Source organism: Panonychus citri, unplaced genomic scaffold (assembly GCF_014898815.1).
Source record: "Panonychus citri isolate SS breed McGregor unplaced genomic scaffold, ASM1489881v1 Contig00113, whole genome shotgun sequence".
Taxonomy (NCBI): Eukaryota; Metazoa; Arthropoda; class Arachnida; order Trombidiformes; family Tetranychidae; genus Panonychus; species Panonychus citri.
This window is the reverse complement of record NW_026515518.1, coordinates 289,462-308,856: the sequence shown is the minus strand read 5'-3', so window position 1 is coordinate 308,856 and position 19,395 is coordinate 289,462. Positions and strand designations below refer to the sequence as shown.

The 19,395-nt window shown below is 33.2% G+C and overlaps 6 protein-coding genes across 7 annotated transcripts; 4 read left to right on the top strand and 2 right to left on the bottom strand.

The window, feature by feature from the left end:
• Positions 1–922: 922 nt before the first annotated feature.
• Positions 923–5,398, bottom strand: LOC128390008 (collagen alpha-1(XVIII) chain-like). The gene is made up of 20 exons (XM_053349667.1): positions 4,994–5,398; positions 4,404–4,481; positions 4,230–4,337; positions 3,988–4,173; positions 3,804–3,924; positions 3,575–3,735; positions 3,463–3,499; positions 3,329–3,399; positions 3,241–3,252; positions 3,023–3,184; positions 2,833–2,923; positions 2,583–2,765; positions 2,470–2,520; positions 2,293–2,393; positions 2,102–2,230; positions 2,000–2,038; positions 1,872–1,937; positions 1,595–1,801; positions 1,422–1,537; positions 923–1,350 (listed from the first exon to the last, which is right to left on the bottom strand). The coding sequence occupies exons 1-20, from the start codon at positions 5,033–5,035 to the stop codon at positions 1,068–1,070; spliced, it is 2,244 nt and encodes a 747-aa protein (XP_053205642.1). The 5' UTR covers positions 5,036–5,398; the 3' UTR covers positions 923–1,067.
• Positions 5,399–7,432: 2,034 nt separating this feature from the next.
• On the top strand, positions 7,433–8,151 carry LOC128390034 (neuropeptide-like protein 30). Its single transcript, XM_053349706.1, has 2 exons — positions 7,433–7,709; positions 7,793–8,151. Exons 1-2 carry the CDS (start codon positions 7,698–7,700, stop codon positions 8,078–8,080), a joined length of 300 nt encoding a protein of 99 aa, XP_053205681.1. The 5' UTR covers positions 7,433–7,697; the 3' UTR covers positions 8,081–8,151.
• A 110-nt stretch (positions 8,152–8,261) lies between these two features.
• Positions 8,262–9,030, top strand: LOC128390033 (prefoldin subunit 2-like). Its single transcript, XM_053349705.1, has 3 exons — positions 8,262–8,503; positions 8,591–8,714; positions 8,801–9,030. Exons 1-3 carry the CDS (start codon positions 8,364–8,366, stop codon positions 8,999–9,001), a joined length of 465 nt encoding a protein of 154 aa, XP_053205680.1. The 5' UTR covers positions 8,262–8,363; the 3' UTR covers positions 9,002–9,030.
• A 643-nt stretch (positions 9,031–9,673) lies between these two features.
• On the top strand, positions 9,674–11,703 carry LOC128390017 (probable ATP-dependent RNA helicase DDX28). Its single transcript, XM_053349683.1, is given in 5 exon segments — positions 9,674–10,086; positions 10,089–10,586; positions 10,646–10,752; positions 10,816–11,253; positions 11,336–11,703. Coding segments are annotated over 5 exon segments (1,593 nt in total). The 5' UTR covers positions 9,674–9,788; the 3' UTR covers positions 11,588–11,703.
• A 141-nt stretch (positions 11,704–11,844) lies between these two features.
• On the top strand, positions 11,845–15,401 carry LOC128390015 (mitogen-activated protein kinase kinase kinase 13-like). 2 transcript variants are annotated; one of them, XM_053349680.1, is made up of 2 exons: positions 11,845–12,100; positions 12,941–15,401. In XM_053349680.1, the coding sequence occupies exon 2, from the start codon at positions 12,972–12,974 to the stop codon at positions 14,637–14,639; it is 1,668 nt and encodes a 555-aa protein (XP_053205655.1). In that variant the 5' UTR covers positions 11,845–12,100; positions 12,941–12,971; the 3' UTR covers positions 14,640–15,401. The 2 variants fall into 2 exon arrangements, with proteins under 2 accessions (XP_053205655.1, XP_053205656.1); XM_053349681.1 differs by lacking the exon at positions 11,845–12,100 and adding an exon at positions 12,213–12,621.
• Positions 15,402–15,536: 135 nt separating this feature from the next.
• LOC128390006 (histone deacetylase 6-like) lies at positions 15,537–19,385 on the bottom strand. The gene is given in 6 exon segments (XM_053349664.1): positions 15,537–16,168; positions 16,235–17,703; positions 17,706–18,273; positions 18,357–18,504; positions 18,611–18,654; positions 19,217–19,385. Coding segments are annotated over 6 exon segments (2,511 nt in total). The 5' UTR covers positions 19,295–19,385; the 3' UTR covers positions 15,537–15,964.
• Positions 19,386–19,395: the final 10 nt, after the last annotated feature.

Here is a 19,395-nt window from a genome sequence, read left to right as displayed (position 1 = left end):
GCGATACCCACCCGGAGACCTTGAAGTATTCATCCGATGAACAGTAAATCATGGCTGAAGAATCAATCACATGGTAGATACTTTGATAAGTTAATGGTCCTTGAAGGACCACTCGAATGACAATTGTTGTTAGAATGATGAGAATCGGCTTGACGGGTGAAAATTTCATATTCGATGGGCTTATAACTAACATTTGTCGAATCTCAATGATCATTCTTATTCCAAGATAAATCTCGGTGGAAACTGGAATGATAAACATGATCAATCCATTCCAAACCACCATGAATATGTAATAGTTAACCATTTGGATCGATCCGGAGGATGGACAAACCTCGAAGGGAATTGCTGCTGGAATGGCAAAGATAATCGATACGATTAAATTGATCGCGAATATTTTGACCAATGGTTGTTCAGTTATTCTGTTTGATTCCAATGGATAGACGATTGAATAATATTTATCCAGGGAAGTTACTAGGAAATAACATTCAACCATGTAACGAGTTACTCCAAGGATGAATGGGAAAAAAGATCCACATAAATATTTCTGGTACGATTTCATGATGGAAACTGAGGTGTTGATGCAAAACGAGTAATCGTTGAAAATAGAAACCCCTAAGGCGATAAACTCAACGATATTCATTTGAACAAGAATTTGATCAATTTTCTGAAGACCATGAGTTCGCCATTTGTAATACCAGAGACAGATAATCATGGTGTTGATTGTGGAGTTCAAAACGAAAGGAATTAGGAAATTAGCCACTAAAACTGGTGATCGATCCATCGTTAATCACAATAGTGAAAGTGATCCATTCAAGTTATTGAAATCATCTAGAATGTATCAAGTCTAAGTTTCGATAATCAATTAAATCTCATTTACAGGAAAATATCAATGATCAATCACTTTGAATTTGGTAAACAAAATAATCCAATTAACTTATCAAAACGATAAGTTAATGTGACAAATTAGCTTTTTTTATGTATTATCAAAGGAAAAAGTTTATTGCTTTTCAGATTATATTTCAATTAGTTGATTGGAAAAGGTGATTTCGATTAAGTTAATAAAGTGATTAATCAAATACACTCTCAGCTAAATGATGATCGTTTTCCTCGTTCATATCAATATCTCGTTTATCTCGAGTCATTTGATAATCTTCTTGACTTGTTGCTTCGATGCAAAGTACAATCAACTGATTTGAACATTGGACCTTTTCTTGGTCCAATAGTTTTCCATGTAATAAGGAGCTCGCGAATCCAAACTTTTGTTGACTATTTGAGTGCCAAGCGTCACAATAAGAGTCCACGTCTCGAGCACCTCGTTTATCAGCTCCGTGCCAAATGAGCTTTTGTGGCCTGTGGTTGAATTGAAAGGGTCAACTTTAAGTTCAATTTAAGTTCAATAATAATAAGTAAACTTTACTGACCATATACTATCGGCGAGAACGTTTCGACCATCAAACGAATAGATTCTCGGAGGAAATAGGAAAGGTCCACCTGATCCGATGAACAAGTCACGCCACGAATTGAAAAGAACCTCACCCTGTACACAAATTAGTTGAAAATATTATTATTTTGTTATTTCACGAACTCAACTCACTTTTAAATTTACGATCGGTAGTTTTGCATCTTGTATACGAACGATACTGTCGAGGTTTTGTAATCGAGAAGCTAAAAATGCCCTGAAGGTGCCTTTTATATTATATCGGCGAGATTGTCGATAGCATTCATAGTCAACACCACGAATTCCGTGCATATCCCCCGAATAAGGTTGATTTAAAGCTGCCATTCGAAGTTTCTTTTGGGTCTAAATTCAAAGTGGACAAATATTGTAATTAGAATAGTTTATAATTCAAATTAATTCGAGACAAAGTAACCTTTTCAATCCTATCGTCTAATGTCTGATCAAATTTCGGCTTATAAGTGACCAAAGGAGTAGTGACCTGAGAGAAGGAATAAAATTAGGTTAGATAAGCTCTTTTTTTCTCTTCTGATTTACCGTTACCTGGACATTTTCAGTTTCTGCTTCGACCATCGATCCAAGCTGAAAATTAATCGAGAAAAAATTTAATTGAAATGTTTAATTCTCTTTCCAATGTCAACTAACCGAAACGTATTGCCATCCACCATTGACTCGGACTAAAAGCGCTTGTTCGTCTATGATGAAACAGAGTGTTCCAAGAGAATTGATCGAAGTCATTCGTCGCAAAGAGGCCATGTCTTTTACGATAACCGCCTGATCTCATTTAGATACAATAGATTAGAAATCGTTTGGTAAAGGTCACATTAACTACTCACTCCTGGAATGACATTTGGTTTATCGTCTTGTGATTCGTATTGTCCAGTTTGACCTGGGGGACCCGGAGGACCAGGAGGACCTGGTGGGCCTCTGATCGATTCTTAAAATGGAATGAAGGGAATGTTCGATGAATTTAGATTTTCGATCCATTTTCGCATCGAGAGCTTTTTACTTACCTGATGCTTGTTTGATGGAAGATTTTAGATCTTTTAAATCTCGATTCATTTCTGATAAAAGTGAGAGGAAAAATGAACTTTCAATTGATTGTTAACAACAATTAGTATCTAACCTTTTGGGCCACTTAGAGTATTTTCCAGCCACGATAAATCAAATTCACTTGGTGGACCCGGAGGACCAGGCGGGCCAGGTAATCCCTGAAATCCTCTCGGCCCTGGTGGCCCTGTTGGCCCAGGATGACCAGTGCCAGGGGGTCCTGGAGGACCAGGAAGACCAGGGGGGCCTGAATTAGATGCTGGTTAATAAAAATTGATGTTTTAAAATCTTAATCAACAGAAAAACACGCAAACCAGCTGAATTACCTGATTGTATAACCTGATTTATATTCATCGATTTCAAAACAGATTCCAAGTTTTCTATACTTCCGGGTGGGCCTATGGGACCTTGTTCACCCTGTGAGAGTAAGGTAGACATTAATACTAAATAAACTTGCCCTTAGAAAATAAATTAATGGATTAACATGATACTTGAATATGTGAATACACTGATTACCTTGTCCCCTTTTTGACCATCAATACCCTGAATACCTCGTTCACCAGGTTCGCCTGGAAAGCCGTCCATTCCAGGCTTACCTGGTGGGCCGATTTCTCCTTTTTCTCCTTTAAGTCCATGGACAATTTGATCAATATTTATTTGTTTCTGATCAATTTTTTGCTAGAAATTCAAATGAAATCTTAAATTTCAAGTCACACAACAAATTAAAAACGAACCTCTATTTGACTCTAGAAAGAAAAGAAAATTAAATAATTATTGCTTAATTTTTACTCAATTAATCAATTGAATTGAACATAAACTTACCCAAATTTGTGTTAAATTAACCAAACCAGGTAATCCAGGAGCTCCCGATGTCCCTGGTAGTCCTTTTTTACCTGAAATAAGAACATGGATAATAAATTAAATGAACACAACTTAAAGTGTTGAAATTTGCTCACCTCTTCGACCTCTTTCACCTTTGCTCCCTCTTTCGCCCTGTTAAAAATACTTTTAATCGGTTAATCTTAAGATAATTTGATTAGATAATAGATAAGAGAATCAAGTTTCTACCTTAATCAATATTCCCTTTCCATCAACAACTATTCCAGGAGGGCCAATCGGACCTCTTTCTCCTTGATCCCCTTTAGGTCCCTTAGGACCAATTGGACCTTCGATACCTTGATCACCCTTTTCACCGCGAGGGCCTGGAGGGCCGATAATTCCTGGTTCACCTGATGAAATTGTTAAAATTTTATTGAAATTGACCACTAAAACCAAAACCGACTTAGTTAAAACTGACCAATGTCCCCTTTTGGTCCAACTACTGAATATGAATACTCTTCAATATCCTGAGGATCATCAATCTCAAATCTATGAGGATGTCGAAGTGCAACCGCTTGTTGACATTCCCCTGGTTCTCCCTGTGATTATAAAAGTTTGTCGTTAATTATTAATAATTGGACTAATTATCCTCTAAAGTTTACCTTCTCTCCTTTAGCTCCATCTAAGCCAATCGGTCCTTGAGGCCCCGAATCTCCAATATCACCTTTGGATCCTTTACCTCCCCGATGACCATCATCTCCCTTTTCCCCTGAATCACCTTTATCTCCTCTTTCACCCTTTTGACCACTTCGACCCATCGGACCTGGAGGGCCCACGACTCCCGATCCCTACACAGAAAAAATATCTTGATAACACTGGAACTAGAATTTCAGTCAATTCTTACACTTTGATAAATCGAATCGCTCAAAGTCCACTCATCGAACCTCGATAATGATCCTGGAGGCCCTGGTGGCCCTGGTGGTCCGTCTAAACCTGGTCTACCATCTTTGCCCTGAAAATTCAATCTCATGTATTATAGAATTTTTCAAATTCTTTCAATCAGTTAATAATCTTTTACCCTTAATCCAGGAGGGCCAGGAAGTCCTTGTGGACCTTGGTCACCTTTCTCACCTTTTTCCCCTTCAGTCAAATGTATCTAGAATCCAACAATCAAGAATAGGCTATTAGAACTTTTCTATTATTACTATCGTAATGATTTCCATTAAGTTATTTTCAACAATTAATGAATAGAAACAATTAACCAAAATAATTTAAGGTGAAAATACATTAACGAATCTAGTAAATGCAAGAAAAGAGATACAAACTGTAATTATAAATCATTGTTCAATTAAACTTTTATCGAGGAAAATTTAAATTGTTATTCTATTTCAGTCAAGGTTAATTCAATTGAATCAATTAAATTCTGATTTGCTTGATTACTTATTACTTATCATGAACTTAATCAACGACAAGTTTAGATTATAGATGATTATCTTGTATCTCGAATCATTATTGGATTTATTTCGAACTCAGTTTAGAAAAATCTAATTTGGTCATTGAATTGATTTTATGGATGTTCGAAAATATTAAAAGTTCGAATGGAACAATCAATTCTTCTCGTTACTTTCGATAATCATGATAATAGAAATTGAAATAACAGTAACTTACCATTAGATGAATTAATCCAATTAGAAAGTGTGAAGAGTTCATTTTGTGTAGTAAAATTTACTGAAAAAGTTGTAAGAAAGTTTAGAAAAATATTTAAATGCGAAAAGTTGAATGAATTTTATTCGAGGTCATTTACTATAAATTTCCAGGGTAAGTTCTAGTTGTCGAGTTGCAACAATGTTCATGTTTAGGAAATAACTTGAGTCGAAAGATAATAAGATATAAATAAGATACATGATAGAATTGAAGAGATTGCGTATTCGATTGCTCTCTTTTCTATAAGGATTAACAACCCATCGATAAATCATCAAGATTTATACAGTTACTAATTTGTTCATTTAATATTCACAATCAAAGGGAAAAGGATTAACAAGATTATCAAGTTTTCTTTCATGATCAATATGTTTTTTTTACATTTGAATATGAAATAGTCACAAAGTATTAATAATAACAAAGAATCGTTCAGGTCCATATCTAGGTCCAGGTCCTAGGTTCAGGTGAATATGATAAATTGATTCTCTATGATGATTCTGGACACTAAAAGTGATCAGTAATTAGATGAAGCTGATGTTTATCATGAGGGAAAGAATTGAAAATTGATGTTTGGTGAAAATAAGATTACTGAAAACAGCGAGAAAAGGATAATTACTTTATATTCAATTGCAAGTTCGAACCTTCAATCGATGGTCATTTCTTTCATTTCTGGTCTATAACTTAAATAGACAAATAAGTTAATGGTCAGTGGAAAAGGTAAATTAACTTGTAATCAGTCTCATGGGTCAGTTAATTTGCTCAGAAATCGAGTGATCAATTCAATTTAAAGTGGTCAAAGTTTATTAATCATTAGCATGGACTAGAAATGTAATATTTTGATTACTAAATAGAAGCAGATTATTATCATCATGTATCGTTGAGATTACAATTGAGATTCATGAACACTAAGAAATTACTGTTCATCTAACAAGTTTGATTAAGCAATTAAGAAGCAGAATTAATCATGTTCGGGTCTTTTGGAAGACGAGTAATACAATATCAGTGAGAATGAAAGTTTATCAAGAAAGGATGATTAGGTAAATAGGAAACGGAAGAGAAGCAAATCCTTTGAGGGTTTTAACAAGAGAGAAAAGAGAGAAAGAGGAAGATGAAGATGAAAGATGATGAAAAGAAGAAGAAAAAGTTTATGAATCAGCTTGTTACTCGATTTTTGTTCAGATGATAAATTGTGACTTTTTTCTTCTTCTTCACTTAACATCAACTTCATTAGAAACAAACAATGAAACGTGATTAGAATTGTCGATTGTTGCTCTTCCTCATAGATTCAGTTTTCGAAAAGTTCTAACATGAAACTTATCACAATTATTATGCAAACGCAATCAATTTATCGGCTATTTGGCCAATTAGACAGAGTCGAGATAATGAGAAAATATGAAAATCTCATTAATTATCATGGTTATTACAATTTCATTTTCTCCATGATCAAAGTTAATCAACATTGATTGTTGGAAAGAATAAAGAAAAAAAACTTTGAATAATGTTGAAAGTATTGATTGGGTTCGATTGTTAATATTTGCTCGAAAGTTTTTTCTTATTCTTTTTCTGCTTTGTTTCATTTTTTCTTTTAGATTCTTTTTCCTCTTCAATGATGAACTTACTTCATCTTCGAATGTGTATCAATGTGAATGGAAGATAATAGAATTACTGATAAATTCTAATCACGAATTCGATTTGATATCATTTCATAATCAAAACCAAATGAAAGAAAAACAATTTCATCTTGATTCTCTTGGTGAGAAGATGAGTGACACGCTAATATTAAAATATAACATTTAAAGGTAATTTGAGCTTCGAGTTATGTCCAAGAAAAAAAAAAGGATGAACAGTTCAACCGAATATCAATGTTCACCATTCATGATAAACGAATAAAATCAATAATAATAATATAGAGTTTCCAATGGAAAGAAACAATTTATTCCCATAGGCATTTGTGTGAATTTAGAAACTTCAACTTGGAGATAAGTGTTTTCCATTAAAATAGTTGGGTAAGTACATGTTAGAACTTTTTGTTTTTCATCGATTATGAATATCGAGGAAAATATTATATTTTTTTCAATTCGAAATCATTCAAATCGTCTTATTATTGTCTATTAATATTCCCAATCAGTTGACAACAATTCATTTTGTTCCTTGAATTAGTTTATCGGCAATTCAAATAATCGAGTGCGATATCAACCGTATCGGTGATTTCAACCTCTTTTCTTCAATAATTAACAATTGATTGATTGTTTATCTGATATGAAATTTAATTTGATTCAATTTATCATCATACTTATTGATAGTAATTAAAAGATTAATTTGATTATTACATAATCTTGATAATAGGACTGGATTGGAATAAGATTAACACGTTGATTAAAGTTAAATTAAGATTGAAATTTTTGAAGAAAACAAAAGACAAAGAAATTAACAATTAACAATTGAAAAGGTTTAATTGTTGGTTAACCTTGATGATAATTACATTTGCAATTATTTTTCTTAATTCAGTGAAAGATTTAATTATCTATAATAATAATAGATCAATAATTTCAATGTTAATTGTCAAGATATAAAAGCTCAATCAGATATGAATTTAATTTCAATCTCGAATTCAATTCTAATCAGTTAACATCTCTATCTTTGCTTTCTTTGCAATTAAATTGTTTTTAAAATGAAATCAATTGTAAGTAATATAAGAAATTGATATGATGGTGATTAAAGTTGATCAATTAACTGATTGTTGAAACTTTTTTTTTCTTATTTCAGATCATTTTTGCTGTACTTTTGGTCGTCATCATGGTGATCATACCTGAAGCTCAGTCAACCTATGGATGGGGATACGGAGGGTATGGTGGGTATGGCGGATATGGAGGGTATGGAGTCTACAAATATTGGCCTTCTTACTATCATGGTTGGGGCAATGGTTGGGATCACGGTTGGGGAAACGGTTGGGGCCACGGTTATCACCGTTATAAGTATGGACACTATTACCCTTACTCATCATGGAAATACTATGATTGGGATGGTCTTTGGGACGGTTATTACCTTAAATAGAATAAGAATCATAATTAATACAATTAAGGTGACATGATCTTGATCTGTAATAAATTTTATCTATTTTTGAACAAAATCAAATTGTTTACAATTAATTAATCGAACTCGAAAAGTGAACAAAAGAGAATTGAAAAAACCGCTTCAATTTTATTTCTCTTTTTTTTCTCAACCTTTTTTTTTTGTTTTCCTTTTCATTTACATTCGGGAACATGCTCTTGGTTTAATCAACTTAATTTAGTTTAATTGTAGTGTCTTTTGTTTTAATTGCTAATTTCTTATTAACATGGCTGATGATAAAGGTAAAACCAAAGCAAAATCTTTAACTAATGAGCAAATATTAGCTGGTTTCAATCAACTAAGACAAGCCCAAAGGAGTATCAATAATAAAATTATTGAGCTTGAAAATGATTTAAATGAACATGTGTAAGTATTTTTAATAGTAAATTGTTTCATCTTTTTTGTTCAGTTTCAATTAGTTTAATTGGTTCGTTTGGTTGTTCTAATTTACAGATTGGTTATTGATGCTTTAAAAGCAGTTGATCCAAGTCGTAAATGTTTCCGTTCCATTGGTGGTGTTTTGGTTGAAAGAAATGTCAAAGAGGTTCTCCCATCGGTTATTGAAAACAAAGAAATGGTAAATTGATTAAACTAAATTCTATTGGAATTTCCAGTTTTTCTTTACAATTTCAACTTATCTGATGTTCTCTTTCCTCTCTTCAGATTGGTAAAACCATTGAAGCTCTCAAGTCAAAGTGTGTTGAAAAAGGCCAAGAAATCAATGACTACATGGATAAGCACAACATCAAAATAAGACAAGAACCTTATGATAAAAGTGAACCTCAAGATAACAAAAGTGTAAACGAAGCATCTTCATCGGGTATTTTAGTCGCAGATTCCAGTGCGAAAGTGGAATCTCAATGAAGTGTCAATAAAATCGAAAGTTTTCTCTACTCATTTTCATCTCTTCTTTAATGATAACCGGAATTCAACGGAAATGAACACTTATTGTTATCAAACATTTTGAAGAAAAAAAAAGTTATTCACTAAGAAAGATCAACCTTTAGTTCAATTTTCTCACCCTCGAAGATGAACTTTTTCCCTTAAATCGAAAACATTAACTTTCAACAATTCGACCATCGATGTACAGCCAAAGACTTTGAGTTTGCAACCACTTTCTAAATCATTCACGCAGTTGAATATAATCAATGAGAGATGCAGTTAACCCAAAGATATGATGATAAGTTTGTCCACTAATTTAAGTGGTGTAGTCTTAAAATGGTCAACTGATTAGATATCAAAAGTTATCTTAATTTGATTATCATTGACTGCGTGAATGATTTAAAAAGTGGTTGCAAACTCAAAGTCTTTGGCTGTATTTTGCTATTCTGAAGGGATAAGAACATGAAAATTAAAAGTTCAAGATCCAATTCAAATTGATATTAATTTGGATTCGCGAGTTGCTATCAATCGATTAATTTTCGAAAAATCTAAAACACAATCGATCTTTTCATGAGTTGTTCTTCTCTTTCCTCTCTTACTTTTTTCTAATCGATTTTTTAACTTTTCAAATATCGATGAAAATTGTTTGAATCGAATGGAAAATCACAACAACATTAATCATAAACACGATTTTGTTTATTTGATTTTCAAATTTTTTACTATTTTTGACTTGTTTAATTAGATATTTTTCTCGTCACTATTGAATGACATGTTCATCTTATCATTAAGAACTAATTTTTTAAAATTTTCACAACAACAAGTTCGTTCTTTTCATACCAATCGTGATACTGTTCCTGTTATTAGTGTTCCAAAATATTTAGAATCACATGTTAAGCAACATGAGAAAAAGAAGAGAAAAATTTTGGAAAACAGAGCGAGCTATTTGGCGAGCAGGGGAAATAGAGCTCAGCCCATTATTACCTGTAAACATTCATCCAGATTGAATCACTACAAGAACCAAAGATATCCCAGTGATAAACCGCTTCGTTTGGCATGTGAAGGCTGGAAAAGGGTAAATATAAAGGCGATTTGATTACAATTCATCCTCATGGTCCTGATCCTCATTTTGAAGAAACAGATCGCTTCGGTCACACATTCAAAGCAACGGGACTTAGTGACAATATAATAGAGACGATAAATAGCTTAGGTTATTTTAAACCTACTCAATGTCAACTGAGAACAATTCCAGAGATTTTGAAAGGAGTGAATGTTATCTGTTCTGCTGAAACTGGTTCAGGGAAAACACTTTCATATCTGAGTCCAATCATGGAGAAAATTGTTTCTGCCAAAATTAAAGGATTTTCCGGTGATCGGCAACCTATGGCTTTGATTGTTCTTCCCACCAAAGAATTAGTTCATCAAATTGGACTTGTAGCCCGACAATTTGGTTCTTTGTTGGGAGTCGGAGTAGCACCAATAGTCGGTGGTACACCGATAGCTTTGTCTCATTCTGGTTATGATATCGTGGTGACAACTTTAGGACTGATTGGTGATCATACTGAAAGAAGTAAATTCAATCTCATAATGAAACCAATTCATCTTTCTAATAATGTTATTTGTTTACAGAAATTTATTCTTTGAATCAAGTTAGGACATTGGTTATTGACGAAGCCGATACTTTATTGGATGATACATTTAGCTATGGAATTTACGATCTCATGAATGATTTAAAGGTGAAAAATCGTTACTCCTTTTGTATTCTTTGTTCTAATTAACTTTCTTCTCTATTCATGTAGTTCAAATCGTCGGTAAATCGATTTGGAACTCAACTTTGCCTTGTAAGTGCGACTATTCCTCAGAATCTTGAGAGAACAATCGGTGATTTTATAGATTTTCAATCGTTCTCACAAATAGAAACGGAAAATCTTCACCGTTTGATGCCTCATGTCAAGCACATTTTCCATCGGATGCACAAGTACGATCGTCCAAATAGACTATTAGAACTGATCGATTACAAGTTACGCCAAAATCGTCGAATGATAATTTTCCTTAGAAAAAGGTCTAGTTGTGAATGGATGTACCATCATCTAATCGACAGTGGCCTTGATGTATCACATCTCCATAAAAAGATGGAAGAATCCGCAAGAATCACAGAACTGGCCAAGTTCAATGACGGAAAGTGTAACATACTCGTTGCCACCGATCTTGGTTCAAGAGGAATCGATTTTAAAAGAGTAAGTCAATTAATACTATCATTTCTAAAATTTAAGTTCCTTCACTAATTAACAATTTCATGAACTCTTTTTAAATCTTCAGGTGACCGATGTAATCAACTACGATTCCCCTCATCATGTGTCCGATTATATTCACCGATCAGGTAGAACGGGTCGAGTAGGTTGTGATTCGCAATGTACAGTAACAACTTTCGTTTGTTTCACTCCTGATGTTGATATGTTGATGAAATTAGAAGAATCAGTGAGAAAAAACACTCATATCGAAAATGTCGATGGTAATATAAGAAGTATTCTAAAAAAGTTATCACACGAAAAGTTATCTAAATATCGATAATATAAAACTTTTAAAAGATAAAATAAAGATAAACTTTATATACAAAATTCATTGAGAAAAATCTGTAAACACTTATTAAAATAAGAAAATAAATCATCTCCTATTTTTATCTTCAAGTTAAATTGAACAAATTAGAATAAAATAATCAAAACCTGCTCATTATTGCACAGCATTAATTCAACAATCAAGTTTCTCGAAAAAATTAAATCTCCAATTAAATGGAATTTCGGCCAATAGAGGCGCTCGTGTTTCCATTGTTTGTCAAAGAAAATTGTTCATGTGTTGTGATCATTTAATTGTTTCATCTTTTAGTAATTATCAAAATTGGTTTATCTTTAATTGGATTATTAGTGTGATTTAATTTAATCGAAAGTGACTGAGGTGTGACATCTTACCTGATCTATTGAAAGAGATACTAATCTACATGGAAATGGTTTAAAATGAGGATTGAAGTTGGGCCCTGAACATTAGTGCAGCTCTTACATTCTGATGGTGTTTATATTATTATTATTGGTAAGAAAATGATTATTTTGATCATTAATTGGATTAATTGTAGTTAATTGTTTACTTGATAAGATGTACCAACTTCTGATTGGGTAAGTGAATAATTTAATCGAGTGAAATTTAAGTTGAATCAGAGATTTGAAAGGAAACAGAAAAACCAATGACATCAAATGAGTGATGTTGATGGAGGAGATTAATCAAAACAAAGGTAAATTCTGTGTCTTTATGATGATGTTTACACTTGACTCAATTGATTATTTTTCAGTTGAAAGTTATCATGGTGAATGATGCCAATGACCATGATGAAATATCTAATATTGTTAACAATAATTGATAAGATATGGAGGGTGAAAGGTGAGAATTGGATGAATACAAATGGCCATTAAATTGGTTCCAATAGGAAACATTATTTGAGTTATTTTTTTTTATTACAATGATGTAATTATCAACAATATGAAGATGAAGATCAAGAGGGCAATCAAGATTACGAAAAGATTTATTTAATCTAGGCTAGATTATCTAGCAAATATGTGAGTATTTAGTGAACATCTATTGTGAGTAAAGTAAAAATCAAAATGAAGGACTTCAAGTTCAATGTCATTGTTTTTGTTTCTCAACATTTACCATTGATTTGGGTTAATTGTTTTCAACTTAAGTGATTTAACTTACATTTTAATTGATTTAATTGTTCACACATCTAACAAAAAATTGATTCAGTGATTTTACGTCAAAAAAGGAATCATTTATCTCTTTAATACATATGCTTTCTATCACCACGATTCGATAATATAATAATTGTTGTTTCTTTCTTGTTCTTCTATATTTACCATTCAATCTGCGACATAATAGTTTATTTAACCTGTGATTTACTATTTGAAAGATGGAGGATCAAAATCAAAGTGAATCAGATCAATACATAAAACCGAGGATGGAAATACCTTCATACGAAAAACCTTTGACCCGGAATCCAAGTCTAAGCCGTTCGATGCCGGACATAACTCGAGATACTCCTGATGATATTCGTATTGATACATTAAAAGATGTGAAAAGAATGCCAATGGTATTTGAACGCCTTAACGTGAATGCACCTACTTTCAACGATATGATCAGTAAAGGACAGCCCGTTATTGGTCAACAATTACCTGAATTGAACTTTTGCAATTCACCGGGAACAAGTGCTGGTTTTACTAAACCTTTACGATGGATTAATGGTGTTCTGGGTTGTCTAATAAGTGCCATTGGCAAGGGAAATAATAAAGATAAAAAGGCCGATGATTGGGAGATTCTTGTTGAAAGAATTCAAGATCTTCAATTGATTGGAAGTGGAGCACAAGGAGCTGTATTTTTTGGAAGACTCGATAATCAACCAGTTGCCGTTAAAAAAGTTCGTGAAAAAGTTGACACCGATATTAAGCATCTTCGAAAACTTGACCATCCCAACATAGTTGCCTTTAAAGGAGTTTGTACTCAACCTGGATGCTATTGTATTATAATGGAATATTGTCCGAATGGTCAACTATATGATATACTTAAAGTTCGTAAAGTCCCTCCAAATACAGTAGTCGACTGGAGTCGGCAAATAGCTTCTGGAATGAATTATCTTCATCAGCGTAAAATTATCCATCGAGATTTGAAATCACCGAATGTCCTTATGAGCAGTAACAATGTCCTAAAAATATCAGACTTTGGTAATAGTCGCCTTTGGGACGATAAAAGTATGAAAATGTCATTCGCTGGTACAGTTTCTTGGATGGCACCAGAAGTGATCAGAAATGAGCGTTGCTCAGAAAAGGTTGACGTTTGGTCATATGGTGTTGTAATTTGGGAAATACTGACCAGAGAGATCCCATATAAAGATGTTGACTCGTCAGCTATCATGTGGGGAGTTGGTAATACAAGCCTTCACTTACCAGTGCCAACAACATGTCCCGATGGTTTGAAACTTTTACTGAACCAATGCTGGAAACAAAAACCAGCTAATCGGCCAACTTTTGCTCAGATCTTAGATCACTTGGATATTGCTGCAAATGAGATAATCAGCATTGGAAATGATAAATTTTATCAACTACAAGCAACATGGAAAGAGGAAATTGACCTTTATTTTTCACATATGAAGAGAGTCTCTGGACAAATCAGCCCATTCTCAAGTGACGATGAATTAGATCTTACCCGGAAAAGAGAAGAGGAAACTCAAGCCGTTCTAGAGGAAAAACGTATCTACGAAAAGAAGCTCGAAAATGTTAATAATCTATACCTTGAACTTCAAGCTGTTTACCTGCAGTTAGAGCAAAGAGAGAAGCAAATTAAACAGAAAGAAACCTTAATCAAGAAGAGAAAAACTCATTACGACCAATGTATCACCGAAAAGGTAGATCGTATTCTTCAGATTTTGGACAATGAAACTCACGAGAACCTCGAAGATGTTAATAAAATCGTCAAAATGGAAGTGATCAGTTTAAAGACTTGTTTAAAATGGTTCAAAGACAATAACGAGATGAATGATACATTCAAATCAAAACACAGCCAAGAAAATAGCCCAGAAGACTGATAAATCCAATTAGCATCCCCAAACTCAAATATTGCATCTTTTTCACCTTTAATCTTACAATTTAAAGAGCAATTTAATTTGAATTGTGATCTTTTTTCATCCAATGTGATGTATCTTATTCGCCTTTTTAACCGGTAAATCTGGATGAATATCAACACAATTGGATTCATTTGATTATCACCAATGCCAAAAGATCTCTCATTTATCTCACTCATTTCCAAAGCTTCTCTATTTCTCTCTCTCTCTCCCTCACATATACTCACCACTCAAATTTTATCACAATTTAATTGATAATTAGAAAATGCAGCTCATCTTGCAATATTTTTCTTCTCATCAGCACCAACTCAAAATCCATTGGAAATCATTTTTATCTCACTTCAAACAAAATCAATCGTCTCACTTTGCCAGTATTGAAAGTGAAGCATTTCTAAGCTCATTCACAAAAATAAGAGTTCTAAACATTTACCAGATGATCATTTTGATCTTATATTTTTCTTCACTCGAATTTTAAACAAAAGGAGTAACTTTCGTGATCTTCGAACCTTCAAATCAATTGTTTTTACTTTTCTTCTCTTAAACTCTCTTCATCAATTCTTTTTCTCTCTTCTATTTTGGATACCCTCTTTATCCATCACCTTTATACTCATGAAAACTTACCAACATTCCTCATATCTCCATGTCTGGTTAATTCACTCTGATTATGCTTCTCATTAATCACCACAATTAAAAATAAAAATTATTCTTTTCTAGTTTAGCAACAAAGAGATTTTACTTATAATGACTAAAGATAAATAATTAACGTGAGATATGAGACAAGAATGTATAATGAAGATGAAATAAACACGAATTACCTTGAATACGAAAACATTGGAATATTATTATTTACAGATGATCGGGTTAACGGTAATTCTGTCATTTTTAATTTAACATCAACAAATTTATCGTTGTAAGAATTACATTTGTTTTCTTTTTCGTGTTTGAAAAAAACAGCAAAAATTCATGGATAATAAAAGATAAACAATATCGTAAGATTAATTTAGAAGAACAAATTATTTGTCAATAAAATTAACTATGGAAAATTTTATGAGATGATAAGTTAATTGCTAGTTTTGTTTTGTTTATGGCAAAAGTGAATGAAAGATCTGGTTGGTTAAGAGCTGAAATCTATTAAATTGGTTATCACATTTATCGGAATAATAAAGGAAAATGTCCGAAAAGGAAAGGAGAAATTGAACGATTTTCGGTCGATTTCCAACAAAATTTTGAGGCTTTTCGTTTTCGTTATTTGGTTTCAAGAAAAATATTCCATGAAAAAGTCCATGACTTTAGTCAACTAATTTGTTCGGCGGAAGTTTGGCATAAAAAGCAAGTGACGAAAAGTTTGATGAATGGTAGCCCATCACATCTCGAAGTGTTGTTCGAGCGTTTTCATTTATTTCCGTTTTTACCAATGGTTTAGGAGGTTGACCAAGTAAAACGGACACACATTCGATTGCAGAGTTTGTTATAGCAGCGATATTGTAACCACCCTGTGGAAAAGGAGCAAAAGTTTTACTAATCAAATTGATTTAAGATTTTAATCATTTTCTACAAACCTCTAAAGCAAGAATTAATTTTCCTCGGGCAAGTCCACTCAGTAAATGAGTAAAGTGACCAAACACTTCGGGGTCAAGTTTGTACTCTCCAAGTGGATCATTTTTAGCAGCATCAAATCCTGCAGAAACAAAAACAACCTCCGGATTATATTCATATGCTACGGGCAGAATTATATTTGCGAATGCTGAAATGTAATCAGAATTTGACATTGGTCCACCATTCCAAGGAATGTTGATAATATTTGATTTGGTTTTAAAGCCTGATTTGATTGTACTTGGATAGAATGAAGCAAAATCGTAACGATGAAGAGAAATAAAAAGGACATTCGGATGATCTTCGAAAATAGATTGAGTTCCATCTCCATGGTGAACATCCCAATCAACGATCAAAACCTTTTTCAGGCCATACTTGTGTATAGCATATTCGGCAGCAACGGCCACATTATTGAAAATACAAAAACCAGCAGCAGCACTTTTGGCAGCATGATGTCCAGGGGGCCTAATGATTGCGAATCCATTTCGTGCCTTATTAGTCAAAACTTGATCAGTTACTTGAAGTAAAGCTCCAGCTGATAGTCGAGCTGCTTCATTTGTGTTTTTACACATATAAATTGAATCGTAGGTATGAGCAATTGAGTTTACTTGATCTTGATTCATGTGTTTTAAAAGTTTTAACCCGGAAATATAATCATCAGTATGAACCAATTTAAGCTCATCATCAGTTACAACTCTTTTTGTATCAATGAGGAGACATTTATCCAAAAGACCTTCTTTCTTTAGTCCATTGTAAATTGAAACGATTCTATCTGGACATTCTGGATGCTCTGATTTTTGACGACGATGTGAATTCATATCAGCATCAAACTTTATACAAGTTCTAATTGGTGGAACAGTTAAATCAGCTAATTCCTTTTCACGTTTAATTATTGCTTCAAATTTTTCAAAAGTTTCCTTGTCATGGGCAAGATAACAATCTCTTGTCTCATATTTACTTGGTGGATCTTCTAATGATGATTTACCGTGATACTCAATCATCGGAGTATATTTTCTAACCATAGGATTGGTGTTTTCGTCGTTGGATTTTCCTGAATAACTAAATTCTTCCTGGATTCTTAAAGATTTCCATTGAGGTTTAAGAGCCCAAATAACATCAAGAATCGAGTCCACCATAGCTTTGTGAAGTTTAATTGGCTCCTTTGAATTTAAAGGTGGACAAGGGTCACCAAGAAGAGCACGAAGTGTGAGAGAAGCTCCTTCAGCGAGAGATGAAAGACAATAACCACCTTCCAAAATGACACAAACTTTTCCATCGGCAAAAGTCATCAATTGATTAGTTAAATGTGCATATAACGAGGGAGATAATGACATATTTCCTTCTGGACATCCAATTGCAGCATCATATCCGGCGGAAATTAAGATCAACTGAGGATTATACTCGTAGGCAAGAGGAAGTAAAATATTATGGAAATGGCGAGATAATCGTGATCAGTTAAACCCTCTTCGTTCAAAGGTACGTTTATATTGTAACCTTTACCAGGACCTCGACCGGTTGATGTATAATTTGATTCAATAAGTTCAGGCCAAAATGAACCATGAAGATATTTGTGAATTGAAAAGTACATAACTTCATCTTGCTCTTCGAATGCAAATTGAGTTGCTTGTCCATGGTGAACATCCCAATCAACGATAAGAACCCGTTTTAATCCGTGTTTTTTAACCGCATGAGCAGCTCCGATGGCGATGTTATTGAAGAAACAATAGCCACAGGGTTTATCGGCAAGAGCATGATGGCCTGGAGGTCGAACTAGGGCAAAACCATTACGAACTTCATCATTTAAAACCGCATCGACCAATTCAATTGTCGAGCCAGCAGCCGATAAAGCAAGTTCGTTAGTCTTTGGGTGGAAATAAACTGCGTCATATTTTGATGACAATTCTTCCAATTCTATTGGGTCATTAATGGATTCGGTTACTTTCATTTTCTCAAAATGATCTTCAGTGTGGATGTAAAGTATTTCCTTTTTGGTGGCTAAACGAGGCTGAAAGATGAAAAGATGAAAATCTCAAGTTGAAGGAAGAAAAAGAAAACAAATCATCTCAATGCAAATTAATTAGAATTCACCTTAAGAAGTTGACATCGATCAACTAGACCGAGTTGCTTCATTCTATTCAAAATACGATTAAATCTTTCAGGACTTTCAGGGTATTTTGGATCCCATAGGCATTTATGGTCAACCATGGAAGGATCTAAGATGAGTCCAGTCTGAGTGCTGTAGAAAGAAAAAACGTTAAATGAAATAAGAGATACGAAGATACCAAAAGAGAATATCGAAAATTAAATTAGCCATTGCCATTGATTCCTCCATGTAAACAAACCTTTTTCGTCTTTCATTTCTAATGTCATCTGAGTCTCTGAGTTTCTGAAAAAGAGACCAATAACCATTAGCACCAATTAACGAATTCCACCCACCAGAAATCTTTGTAGCAGAGGATAACAAGCGAGGAGCCCAAGATCGGGAGGTAATAATATAAAACATAAGTGATTCAGATGGAAGGTGGAATTTGTTTACCGAATCAAGAATGAGGAAAGTAAATTATGTAGAATTACAGATTGTATTGTTTTTCCTTAATTGAAGAAGATCATTAAATCTTAATCCTAAAAAAATTATGGTCGAAAATCAGAATGAAAATAGAAAAAGAACATTTTTGATTTTCTATTCTCCTAAAAACTAAAAGAGAGTCGCAACAAAAACAAAGCGGTTAACAAGCTAAGGAGAATAGAAAAACATTATTATTATAACAAATTTGGACTTGATTAACACATAGAGAATTATAAATATCTACAAGGTCAACAATACAATAAATATATTCACAGTAATTAAGAAAAATGTTAGTTGATTAAGCAAAAAAATAGCTTTTGGATGTTATATAAGAAAAGGGAAATGAGAGGAGAAAAATATTGAGTGGAAAACATTTTCTTACGAGTTGATCTAATGCTTTAGACAATGAATCGCTATTAGATTTGCTTGATTCATTCTGTATTGACACTTTAGTATCCATTTGAATTGTCAAATAAAAAAACGATCAATCAATCAATGAAACAATTTGAACACAATGAAAGATAAAATAATTTGTCAAAGAAACAAAAACAAACAAATTCA

Coding starts and splice junctions, on each gene's coding strand:
- LOC128390008 (XM_053349667.1), bottom strand. CDS start 5,035: ATGAACTCTTCACACTTTCTAATTGGATTAATTCATCTAATG. Junction 3,736..3,803: donor TGGACCAAAAGGGGACATTG/GTCAGTTTTAAC, acceptor CAATTTCATCAG/GTGAACCAGGAATTATCGGC. Junction 2,394..2,469: donor TTCCATCAAACAAGCATCAG/GTAAGTAAAAAG, acceptor TTCCATTTTAAG/AATCGATCAGAGGCCCACCA.
- LOC128390033 (XM_053349705.1), top strand. CDS start 8,364: ATGGCTGATGATAAAGGTAAAACCAAAGCAAAATCTTTAACTAATGAG. Junction 8,504..8,590: donor AATGATTTAAATGAACATGT/GTAAGTATTTTT, acceptor TCTAATTTACAG/ATTGGTTATTGATGCTTTAA. Junction 8,715..8,800: donor TTATTGAAAACAAAGAAATG/GTAAATTGATTA, acceptor TCCTCTCTTCAG/ATTGGTAAAACCATTGAAGC.
- LOC128390015 (XM_053349680.1), top strand. CDS start 12,972: ATGGAGGATCAAAATCAAAGTGAATCAGATCAATACATAAAACCGAGG.